Source organism: Nylanderia fulva, unplaced genomic scaffold, assembly GCF_048542155.1.
Source record: "Nylanderia fulva isolate GAGA-0341 unplaced genomic scaffold, ASM4854215v1 Scaffold9, whole genome shotgun sequence".
NCBI classification, from domain to species: Eukaryota; Metazoa; Arthropoda; class Insecta; order Hymenoptera; family Formicidae; genus Nylanderia; species Nylanderia fulva.
Genome location: NW_028191026.1, coordinates 382,546 through 395,547, shown reverse-complemented (window position 1 = coordinate 395,547; position 13,002 = coordinate 382,546). Strand labels below are relative to the sequence as shown.

At 43.2% G+C, this 13,002-nt stretch overlaps 1 protein-coding gene and 1 long non-coding RNA gene across 23 annotated transcripts in view; one reads left to right on the top strand and one right to left on the bottom strand.

Moving 5' to 3' along the window:
• The window catches only part of LOC114946612 (uncharacterized), a 110,244-nt gene that overhangs the window by 82,829 nt on the left and 14,413 nt on the right, over positions 1-13,002 (top strand). The gene's annotated exons all lie outside the window — the stretch shown is intronic.
• LOC114946604 (uncharacterized) overlaps positions 1-13,002 on the bottom strand; it is a 190,512-nt gene that overhangs the window by 163,386 nt on the left and 14,124 nt on the right. For 21 of the 22 annotated variants that reach the window (XM_085489841.1, XM_085489860.1, XM_085489854.1 and 18 more), the window contains exon 2: positions 6,933-11,764. In XM_085489841.1, the coding sequence (XP_085345967.1) occupies positions 6,933-11,727 (4,795 nt within the window). In that variant the 5' untranslated portion in view covers positions 11,728-11,764. Of the gene's footprint in view, positions 1-6,932; positions 11,765-12,193; positions 12,226-13,002 lie in introns of those variants that run through there. The other variant, XM_085489842.1, reaches the window with a different exon arrangement.

Sequence of the window (13,002 nt, the reverse complement as noted above, 5' to 3'; positions counted from 1 at the left end):
ATATCCTCTTTGTAACCATCATTATCTAAAGCACTTTGCGAAGCACTTTCTCAATATGGAATGTCCGTGCAATCTCTAATCGAATGATGCAACTAAAGCGCATTCGAAGCCATAAATTTGCAACCGAGAACGACATACTGTCGATTTCGAAATAGGCAGTTGCGAAAATCCACAACTTTCTTCATTATCGAAAGACATCCACCTATATCTATTCTATAAATAAAAAATGAAAATTTATCGACGACGCTAATGAATATAAAGATGCTATTGTTGAGAAGAAAAATGTCGAGAGCGTTGAAAATAAAATTCGATCGTATCGGAAGGATAAGATCGATGAGAATCGGCGCGACGTCTCGGCGCCATTGACGTCGCCGCCAACTTCCGGTCGCAAAGGGTTTTACGGGAAGTTGGATCCGGGCGTATTCGGACCGGATCAGTGGGTCAAAGAAATGACACGGTCCTCTTCGCAGTTAAGGGCAACCCCGTCGTAACAGTTTCGGACAACTTCATTTATCCCATCGCTAGATCCCGAACGTCTGAAAGCGGAATTGTAGACGTTTGCGAGAGACAGACTATGATGGATAGTTGGCCAAAAACGATGGAGATAGCACGCTCTACTTCTCCGACTACTATACTCGTCTCTAGGATTTATGATTTTTCTTATTTCCCGTGAAAAACTCTCCTACATCATTCTATCACAATTTGCCAAAGGCATCGACTCTGTTAATTAAACGTCATTAATCATCGTTCAGTATCAACCGAATGCTAGCTTCGTAGTACAGCAATCTCAACCTGTAGAACCTGAAGATTTATAACACTCTCGTCTACTTCATTATTCCATTATTATTTACGAAACGCGTATCGAAATATCAAATAAAATAATGATATGTCTGTAAATGACATTATATGTATATTAAAAAATGTAAACATTTGTTCTAAACAAATGATAATTTTTCTATTATTGGTTTCGTGATTAGAACGTATAAATTCATAATGTAATAATCAAATTTATTTGGCACAATTGAAATCGCGATAAGATCATCAAACAGATTATAATTAACATGCCACATTTTCATTGATTAGTAATGCTGATTATTGTGTGAAGCGTATAATTTCAAATTAATAATTCACGTAATGTAATGTCACTTTTACTACAAAATTCACTTGAATGCAAATTTTACTGGTGGCCTTTTGTCAAAGCGGATGAAAAGCAGCGAATCCACAAAGTCCACAAAATGCCTTTCAATGAAAAAGTAGTGGTTATTTTAACCGAATAGAGACCTTACCTTATCCAATAACGAAAACTATAATTGCGATAATTGCGTTCGTTATTGAATGTAATCGAAGTAAAGGATATCGATGAGTCATGTTTCACAAAGAGAAGCGACCATTATCGATATACTGCCTACCTATAAGAAGAATACGATACCAAAGCAAATGAAAAACTCGACGCTACGTACCAGTTAATTAATCAGGCTAATTGGATCTTTTGCTTTTTTGGCAAAACGGCGCTTAATTGGACTTTGCGGGCCAGTGAATCTCTCGTTATCTCGCTTAACATATTATTTCAACGTTTTTCGATCACCTTCGATATTACTGAATGTCACCGAGAAGAGAGGTCGCGAATTATTTGATCGACAATGCCCTCTTTCGGCCGTTCATCCTTTCGCCGCTTCACCGAATTCGCGTTGATCCTGATTTATGGACCGCCTGCCAAATTCCACCATAATTGAACCTTGTATTCAGTTACACGCTTGAAAAGCGTGCCGATATCCGGCTTTTTGGAAAAATTCCAGCTAACGAAATAATCGTGTCCGCGACCTCAACTTACGCTCCATAAACATTGAACTTTCAAAATGTCTTCAAAATTTCTCTAAAAGAAAATAGAGACAACATTAGTAGGATTAAACTTGAATAAAATCACTGATTAACGCTTTTAACATTTAGCGACTAGAAAAAGCTCCGAAACTTGATAATAATTATATTTATTTAGATCGATATTAAATTTTATTCTTTTCGCATAATTAAAATAACAAGTAGAAAATTTAGAAGCAGATATTAAGTAGAATCAATTTTTTTGCGTTACTAAAATCAATGTCTATATATATTCTTCTCGTTTTCCTTGCTTTCTGTATTTTTTCATTACGATTGTTAAGTCAATTTATTATTTATTTATTTATAATTTATATACAGAAACAGTCTCAATATATAAAGCGAATTGCATTGCGTCCAAAGAGAGAAAATGCAACATTCGAGACGAGATTACAATATCATAAATCAACGACAGGACATGTAACAAAGTACAAGGAGAGTCATCGTTAATACCTATATACGTTTTCTGTATGTCGGTGATATTCATGTCCACTTAATCGTAAAAAAATATGATTTGTACAAAACCCCTTGTTCAAGATTTGTGCCAAACAAGAAGAATATATTAGTCACTACACGCTACTCTACATGCGGCAACAATCTCCTACCGAGGTCAAGGCACTCGATAGTTCACCATATCGACGCTGGACTACCGGCGACATATTCCGTTCTCCATTTTCTCCCGGAGCAGATATTCGAAACTTAATCAATGCGACGCGCAATTATACGATTCTCGCAAAGAAATGATGCGGGCGTCGCGTCGTTTTCGCATCTCAACGATCCACGAGGACTTGAAGATGCCAAGGTTTCTCGCTTGTCGAGGGAAATTCGAGGGAGAGCCGCACACGTTGTTTCGCACTGTGTCGCAATCAAGATGGTCGTGGAATTTTTACCGGTTACGATTAGGGTCGATCGACGAACGGGAACGGGACGATTTCCTCGCGTTTGATCGCGGTCGATGGTCCGCGACCGAACTTGAAGGACGAAACGCACCACCACGACGACTGCGAGCCACCACTACCTACACGTCGTTTCACGGGACCGGACGGACGTATAGAGAGATAGGCGGCAGGTAGCAGCACACCAGCACCACCACTAACTACCCCACCGGCGATGCTGCAAATTCGGCAGACCCGGCGAATTTTCTCCCTTCAGCTTTTCTATATATAACCAGGGATAGCCGGGGACGCCGACTTGTCTTACGGGACGATCGTACGCGTACTTGTCGCCCGCGACGACTCACGCCGACGAAGGTCGCGATCGATCAGTACTTTTCGAAAAAGACGCCCCCGACCAGGGGGCGAGCGAGAGAGAGTGTGGGAGGAATACGAACCACCACCACCACACACCGGCTATACACGTCGTTTCACACGGTGCACCAACAGCAGCAGCAGCCACTGGTGGCGGCACCGTCAGAGGGAAAGAGGAGTAGATCGCCGGGACGCCCGGACGTCGTCGAGTGACGTCACGGGAATGGAGTCGGGGATCGATCCCGAACGCCCACTCTCATCCTCAGCCTCTTTCTCTCTCGCTCTCCTCCGAACGGTACTGACCGGATAGAAAACATTCGACCGACCTCCAGCGACCCCCGGATGTACGTATGTACGTACCCAGCCGGCACCACGCGCGGAAGGGCGTAATTCCGAGCCGGATGGAGCGCACCGTGCTCCTGTCTCTTGTCTTGCTCTTGCACCGCTGCTGCTGCTGCTGCTACTGCAGCCGGTGCAGCGCGATCTCGCGAAGGGATCGAGCGCGGGAAAATAGAATGAGGATAGCAACGCGCCTCCTCGACGGACGCATTTTCTCGCATAGCTTTTTTTTTTAGGGGATTCAGAAATTGATTTGTTTTTTATTATCCTCCTTATATCCTACTCTCAAACGTAGATTTTCTTACCCGAAAAAACGTGTGTCGATCAAGAAACAGATTTTTTTTTTTTCTTACAGTATTTCTCATCATAAACGAATAGTGCGAATGTATAATTAATAAGTGGAGGTATTGTACGATAATACCAAATAGAAAATGTGTTCTCTCTTTTCATCTTCAAATAAAATTAACAGCTGGATCATTTTCACGTCAGTCTGAAAAATATTTCATTAATTCCAGGAAAGATTAAATCGTTTAACGATAACAATTTTATTCTTTCGATCAAGAATAATGTGCTAGTTTTGTATGTGAGTAGCATTTTTTTTCAATATATATATACACATCGATACCAATATATGATTAATTATTTATCATAAAAAATTGTCGGTAAATATATGCACAAAAAATGCAACGATATAATTAATTAGGAATACAATTGGTGTAATATTATGGATAATGTTCGGTCATTGTTTCCTCTTTTACGAGACCGGAATGCGTTTTGGCACGACTCTCAGTTCCGAACATCGAACATTCAAATCTGCATCTGCGGGTCGGTTAATCTGCATAGATATTGCGCCATGCATCGCGCGTGTGGAAATTCGGCAAACTATTCTACTTCCCCATCAGGAATTCTTTTGTCCCCGGAAATCGCTTGTGCGCCAATTCAGTGTTCAAGTGCATGGCATTAAAGAAAGGGTAACGTCCTCGTTCATCGTCTTTGATCTCTGATTTTTCGTCGCTGGATTCGGAAGGAAGACTGACGGCTGAGAGTGAAGAAAGATGAAAAATCTTTACGTCTTTTCGATTAAAAAGAAACGCTAAAAGAATTGGCCCCGTTTTCTTCTTTTTTGCTTATTCAATGAACAAAAAGAAATCCGTCCCGCATATATAATAATTGAAGATTTAGCAACTTTATAAATATGAAAATCTTGCTTTACCGCTGTCTATGCAAATAACGCGAACGAAAAAGAATATGCGCGATCCGATACGATTATCCTGTCGTATCGTATATAATGTAAAAAATACCACGATAAAAATGTCAAGCACCTCTCTGTTGTAATATGACAGCAATAATAAAATATATAAATAATTCTCGTCTCCTCTCTCTCTCTCTTTTAGGCATCTTTTTCTGACGAAAATCAGTTTTTGACACATAATTAAAGGATTTTTATGTTATTTTTAAAAAATATAATTGCACGAACGCAAAAGAAATTTTGAAGCATTATTACATATTTTCGACGGTAGAGCTAGCTTAGGCAGCGAGTCGTGAAAGCAGTTTTCTGCAAAAGTCTCTCGGGAATCAAAGAGAACATCTTTGTCAGGCAACAAGATTTTCCACGATGTATATTTAGAGTTGCGCACTTTCTGCAGATGTACTCCCGAAGCTATAAAATTTTAATATAGCGCAGTACGACTCGCGGATTTTACATAAACAATACATAAAGCTACTTGCAGTTTGCACGAATGGATGGCCACACATCTCGCACATTGCTACGTTTTGCTTTCGTCCTTTCTTATTTACAAAATAAAATTTATCCGCGAAACGGAAGTCGTGAATAATTTTTCAAATTTATTCGTCGATTTATCGCGAATAAATTATCCGATTATTTAAATAATGATTTGATTATTATTACAAATCTGTATACATATAATATATGATGCAGAATTATTATATCGATAACAGGTTTACGAAGCCTTCTTCCGTGTAGGCGATCCGATGCATTTTACGACCGGAAGAGCGTAGGTGTAAGAGTACATTAAAGAGTACATTAAAGTCAATGAAGCGAAAATTTTACGCATCGGTCGAACATTTTACAGAAATGCAATGTCAGTGACCCTATTTATTCCAGTCTAGAAGAGAACTGTTAATTATGACTGCGCTCTGTTCGCCTTGTGAAACTATCCAGAGACATTCTCTCTAATAGCCTCTACCTAATCTGAAATAATAATGCTCTCTCGCTTTTATATATTTTATACGTTAAACGCATCTGTAGAAATATGTACGTCGGACATTAATACGCTTTTCTATCAAGCAAGAATTAAAGATGGAAAATTGCAGATTTTTATTTTAATTTTATTTTCAAAATTCAATCTTTCAATATGTGTCAAAGACACTTGCTTTTTATGGTTTACTTTTTATTTTCTTGTATTTATTTACAGATAGTTTATAAAATATTAAAATATTAATTATATTAATGAAAATGAAATATAAACATTAAATAGAGTATAAATTATATTTTCTTTTTTTAATAGCATTAATTCAATGAAACTCTACATTATATATTTTGAAAAATTTTATTACAAATATGAATGTAAATGAATGAAAATAAAGTTCAAAAAAAGAAACCGTGTTATCATGTCAAAGTCTTTGAAAAGCAATGCAACTTGATCGATAATTTAAACAAATACTAAAACGCGAATGCGCTTTCTGTAATCACGAGGACTGAGAAGACGATTAATCTTAAAATTCAGTCAGTCGATATCGTGTAATCTTCGGTTTAGCGCGAAAAACGACTTAACGAGAAGTCGAGTAAAGAAGCGAATAAATAAACGAAAGAAGGAGAGGGATAAGATCTCGGAGCGTAAACACGTTAATCGCAGGAGCAAAATTCACGCGTCTGCGCGGAATATCGCGAAAGAGATCCCGCAGCGAAATCCAGGTAAGGTATCTTTCCGCGCATCTCGCGTTTCCATTCTCTCGGAACATTCGGAGAGATTCAAGCTATGCGGGAAGTACGATGACACGCTCGTACGTTCGCTTTACTCTTCCTATACTTCTCGGCGGACGAACGTGCTCCAGCGCGATACCGCGATCCGTCTCTGGCCCCCTTAAGAGGCTCATTCGAATGCACGGTCATACGCCGTCATGCCGTGCGGTTTGCATCTTGTCTAGACCGAGTTACGACCTGCGAAGCGCAGCCCCATTCCGTATTATTTGCCGAAAAAGCGTCCGGTCTATTCTCGCGACTTCCCGCCGATTCAGCAGGATGATGAATGCAAATGATCCTTGTCTCATTTCGACGGCGTGAATTCTATCATAATTCACGAGTTACGATACGAGTTATCATTATTATTTCCACAATTTATCAAATTAGAATAATTCTTTTAAAATGTCATCCGCATAATAAAATATAAAATATTGTTTGCAATAATTTAACGTGTGCTTCGCGTTAACAGACAAAAATGAAAGTCGACTCACCCTGCCGGCGTTGACAGCGTTGTTCCTCGCTGTTCCATCGAATCTCGTTGCAGACGTAATTCTTGGCACCGGTTCCACGACGCGAGATCACGAAGGGATCCTTGGGCGGAGGTTTGTTAGCGTCGTACTCTCGTTGCGGACGACTGACGTTTGAGCGACAAGCAACCGGATTCGTGTCGCGTCTATCTTGATGCAGAAACACCGAGTCGGTATCCGAGACGCTGCCTTCGCTTTTGTGTCGCCTGGTGGGCGGTTCGGTTGCCGTGCCGTCCTTGGTTGGCCAGCTGCCCGCGGCTAGATCCGGTCCGATCTTGGGCTGATTGGAGAAGCTGACCCTCTTGGGCCCAGTACTACCGTACTCGATCGATTCCCCACCTATGAGGCTTCCTCTCTTAAATATCGGATTTAGCGGAATCTCGCCGGCTTCCGGTTTCCTCGGGGATGCCACCGGGATGCCGGTCGCACCTGCTGATCTCCTGCAGGTCACGTTGAAACTGGCACGATCGATGTCGCTTCTGTGAAAGTGCGGAGAAGCGCTCTTCGATCTTTGACCCTCGTATCCCGGATTAATAATCGACTTGATCGACATCTCCTGACGATCCCGTAAGGCCTGCTGCGGACGAACTATCAGCACCGGTTGATTCTGGCCCTTTTGCGTTTGCATCAACGGCAACTTTCCGGTCGGACTCGCCTTGAGACGTTGCTGCACGTTGCTCCAGTACGAGCTGTTGTCTCCGTGAACGACGAGACCCGTCGCGGCTTTCGTTCTGTCTTCCATCGCGTTTCGCTCGTAGATTCGCCGCTGCTGCTCCTCGTTCAGTCTCTTCAGCTGCTGCCAATACACCGCTTCTCTCATGTCCGGTAGATCGATTTTCGGCGCGATCTGCCTCGCGCCGGAACTCGCCGACGAAACGGAATTCATCGACTTCCGATGCGCTTCCAGCGCCTTTTGCTGCCAATAAAACGCTTCCAGGTGCTGTCTAGTCTCCCGTTTCGAGGGCGACAACAGCATAAACGGCGGATGGCTCTGTTGACCGTACAAAGGCTGATACTGTCGTTGACGTTGCTCGTAAATCGATTCGTGCTGAAGCGAACTCGCACTCGTGTACATCTTGTCCTGACTCGTCGACGACGTCGCGCAAGTTCGTTGTTCGCGCGTGGGAGATCGAAGCGCTCTTCTTCCAGACTCGTTTAATGTTTGCTTAGCTTCCGCGGAAGACGACGGTGAATTCTGCGGCGACGAACTCTGACCTTGAACTCGAGCCACTCTCTCGTCAATGCATGACTCGGTCGAGCTTTCGTCTTCGCGTTTGTCTTCCTTCGTCTCCAAGGTCGGGGTGTCCTCGCTTTCGCGTTGTCTGCGGTATCCGTAAATCGGCTCGGGACGCGAGATGCCTTTCGAGAAGCAGGACGGCGATACAATCTTTCGCTCGACGGGTCTTCTTATTCCCGCGGCGGAAGAATTCTGACTACCGTACTGATGTCGCACTTCAATTGGAACGATGCCAGAGATAACCTCGCAGGAATCCGCAATGGGAATGGGCGACTCCGCGTCGCGGAGCCTCATCTCGTTCGACGGCCGAGAGATACGAGACTGACAAATGGCTTCTCTTTTAGGCGAGGCTATCAAGATTTGATCGTTGGGCTGTGATCTCCTGGCTCGAGATCCCGATGGAGACATCGCTATTGTTATTCCATGCTTCGACGGCGATACATTCGGAACGGATGTCCTCTCAATTTGACCGCTCGCTGTCGATTCGCTCTGTGTCTCGTAATTTTTTAAGCAATCCTCGCGTGATTTTTCCATCTCTCGTTTCGATTCCGCTTGCATACCTTCGTTATCTTCGCAAGAATGAAACGAGATATTCTTCAAGGGCGATTGCCGATTTAGACTGTCTTTCTTCTCCGGCGAGTTCTCAGTCGCGTGATCCTTCGAAGTTGAAAAATGTTTTTCACGACACGGCGACGACGGAGTTTCGTCGTAAACGTGTTCCTCGACGTAATTGATGGACGATGGCTGGGAAAGGACCGGTTGAGCTTCGTTCTCGTAGATTCTTTCTCGTTCGGTGGGAGAAGTTCGAGCACTGCTGCGAGGCGAGTTCAAATAATATTCCCCGCTCTTCGAGCTGGAGGGAGAAAACTCGCTCTTTTGACTCGAGTTGGGTGTGCAACTCGAATTATCGGCGTAGTCGCCGGACTTTTGGCTGGAACCAGACGACGGATACTTGCAAGTTCTTCCGACCAAGGGCGCTCTCTGAGTCTGATTTACGATCGGCTGGTGAGTAACCTTGACTTCCGCGGGAACCGATTGCGGAAGAGTGTTATCGTTCTGATAAAGTACCGATTGATTCTGATAATTCATGTTATCGACAACGTCAACGCCGCTGAGACCGTCGCACAGTTGACCGATGCCGTCCTCGTAATTCTCATAATTCGACAACTCTAATCGTGACTGCGGGATCTCGGGCAGCGGCCTATCGGCGACGTGAATAACTCGAGATCGCAAATATCGTTCGCCAGGCGGCGCTGAGATACGCCCGGAGGATCCGTGATTCCTCTGGAAGAAATAATTCCGATTCCCGTGACTCGACTCCTGTAAACTGTGTTTGCGCTCCAGGTAGTTGTATCGTCGGTTGTCGAGTTCCTCGCGTTTCTGCCTCTGCTCGTACTTTCTTAAATCGGGCGAGATGACAAATTGTCCGCCGCGTTCTATCCATCTCTCGTCCGGCGCGATCGAGCTGAGACTGGAATCGGTTGTACGATCGGTGTACGATCTCTGGCTTCGGCTTCTGTCGCGAAGAAGTCGCGAGTCGTCCTGCAGGAAGTGGTCGGGCGTGCTGGTGATTGGACCCTGTTCCGGGAACAATTCGCGCTTGATCTCGTCCAACCTCTCGTCGATGATGGAACCGTTCAAGCTGTTATCCAGTCGAACGTTTCTCTTGATATCTTCGTTTAAATTCATCGTATCCGGCGATCTCGTGTAATTTCCATTTTGCTGGTAACGAACGAAATGCCGCTCGTCGGATCTCCTTCGCTCCTTCTGCTCCTTCTTCTTGTAATCCTTTCGAGAATCTTTCGGCGAGAAAATGGCCGGTAAAAGACGTCGAAAGCCGAGCTTCTTCTTCTGTTTCTCCTCTTTTTTCATCTTGGACGGTCCCGCCTCCATAGCGAATTCTTTTATAAGATTAGCGTAACCGTCTTTTCCGCGATGATTTCGGAGCACGAAGGTCGATTCCTTAGAATTAATCACCGAGAAGGAATTCTCGCCGACAAGAAATATCTCTGACATTCGTTCCTCGATATTCGTTTTATAATTATTCGCTCGATTCGAATTCGTATCGTTCAAATTGTCGATTTTTTCGTCTCTATAATTTTCATCGTTCCATCGAACGCGATCCTTTATTTCCTCGTTATCGTAAGCTCGATCGAGTTCATCGACGTCAACGTTATCATCCGTCTGTATTTCATTCGTCGCGTGAGCAATGTCCTCGTCGACAGCCTTGATTCTGTCCTCGAGACACGAGTCGGAGTCGACGGTGCTCACGGTACTGTTCTCAAGAAGAATTTCCTCGGAAGTTCGTGACTTCGGTTCTTCGATCGACGTTTGTCTCTCCGCGAAGTTCGCCGGGTGTTTCTGAGCAAAAAGCAAGCGATCCTCGACGATGCTCTCGCGCGAGGACACGCTGCCAAACTCTTCGACGTAAGATGATTTCGAAGATTCCGAGGAGTTACGTTGCAGACGATTCTCCAAGAATTCTCCGGACCAGCGCTTCTCCACCTCCGTCACTTTCTCGCTGTATTTTCGCCCGACGTCGGTCTCGCTGGTTCTATCGTTGTCGGACGTGTAATCGAGATCGGTTTCCAACAGTCTCTTCTCCTCGATTTTCAATCGTTTATCCAGATTATGCTTCTCGAGAAAATCCTTGTCGAATCCGGAACTTGACTCCGCGGTAACCGACGACCTCGGAATATAATTCGCCAGCAGCTTCTCTCGATAACTTTGCGCGGTACTGGCGTGAATCCTGGTGCTCAGATTCCTTTGGAGATCCTCGATAGTCGCCTGATTTTTCTCCAGACAACTCTGGGCGTCAACTCTGTCAACTTCGACGCTCGTCGCGTCGTCCTGCTTTTCGATCTCGTCTAATTTATTACATTTATTTTTATCGTCATTATTTTTTTCAACGTTTCCCGACTCTTCGTGTTTAATCAATACTTTGTCGACAATTTGTTCCCGATTCGACAATAAATCTTCCGAGAATTCTTTCGTGGAACAAGTCGCTATCAAAGATGAATTGTGCTCCTTCTCTATCGCAGATTTCTTCGGGATTTTCGGTGGCACTTTATTCCTCTTGGAGACTGTATTCGCTGAATTTAAACCATCGATCGCAATACTACCGATGGATGGATTCTTCGTGAATTTACTCTTTCGATTCTTCGGGATAGGGAGTTTCGATTGGCTGTCGAGAATGACGGTCTTAAAATTAGTGTCTTTTGGTTTCGAATACGCGAACGACGCATCTTCCGAGGATAAGCTGCGACTTGTCGATTTTTGTCGGCTGTCTTTCGTTCGTTTGACAACATTCGACTTTGTCGAGGACTCGTTCTTCGTCAGCAGTACTTCTCGCGATCCGTTCCAAGACTCGAGGACGATCTTTTCGACGGTAACTTTATCGACCGAAAAAACCTGCACGTTTTCCGGATTCGCTTCCTTCCCGTCTTGTCGGAGCAAATTCTGATTATGTCGCGCATCCGCTTCCGAGATATTGTTATCGAAGACTTTTCCCATTGACTCCATGCTGGTTTGCTGTGCACCGTTCTCCTTTCAGATAAGCCTGAAAACAATTTTGTTATCTTTTCGACATATTCATATTCGAGAGGAATAAAGTTTTCGAAATAATAATGAAATTCAAGTTTAAGAAATAGTTGAAAAAAAACATTAGCTATATTATATTATATAAACGTACGTCTAAAAATTATTTTTTAATTGACTCTTTTAACTCCTGATAACACATCTAATAGATGCCGTTTGTAGATCATTTTTCCATTGTTCTTAAAACTAAATTATTTTGATATATGAAAATTATTTTTATATTCACTTTGGAATTATTTCAAGTTTCAAACTAAACGTGACACTACACAGAGAGAATCTTCTTTTATAATTTACCCTGAAAATCATGGTAATCGTGAGACAGTTTGACATTGAACGAATTTTATAAGAATCTCTCCGATTAATATTTATCACAATAGTATAAAATACGTACGATTACATCATTAATATTTTTCGCACGACGTCAAAACGATGCATTGTGCTCAGATTTCGACGCGTATAGTGGAATCGGTCCTGAAATAGCGGCTCACATATTTTTGTTACACTCTGCAGCCGCTGGAAATTGTCCCATAAGTTGATCGCCGCGCCGGTATTTAACCCGGTCAAGTACGTGATATACGTACGAGGCCATGTGCGCCCCAGCCAGCTATGGCACATATGTTCGAGAGAGAGAGAGAGAGAGAGAGCACGTGCCCGCACGAGCGCAGTTAATGCTGCCGGGTCGTGCGAGGGTGCATCAACAAATCCCGGAGTAGTCTAAACTCGCGTATACATGTATTCTAAATATCGAGGCAGAAAATCTGCTCTCATAGTCGTCGTTCGCATGCGATCAATGTCTCTCTCTCTTTCTCTCTGTCAAGGAGAGCCGCGCGGCGTCGCGCAAAGTGCAACGACCGTAACAAATTTGTTCAAGGAACCTACAAAGCGTCTAAAACGAGCATACCACCACACGACTTGGAATCCCTTTTTCCCGTGATACCGTTATGCTCGCTTCCGCCCGTATTTCCCCTCGAAATGACGTAAGCGTCAAGGATATACATGCCGAAAAGAGAAAAGTAAGAATATGCATTTATTTGCATCGCAAAGACAAGCTCCACTCAAAGACATTGCTAATTGAGGAATATGTATGTATATTAAAGTGATATTCTTATTTTGTGCAAATGTAATTCATTATTCAAATTGAAGAAATGAAATTTTTAAATAATGAAAAACAGGTGAATTTTGTACAGAAATGTAACGACT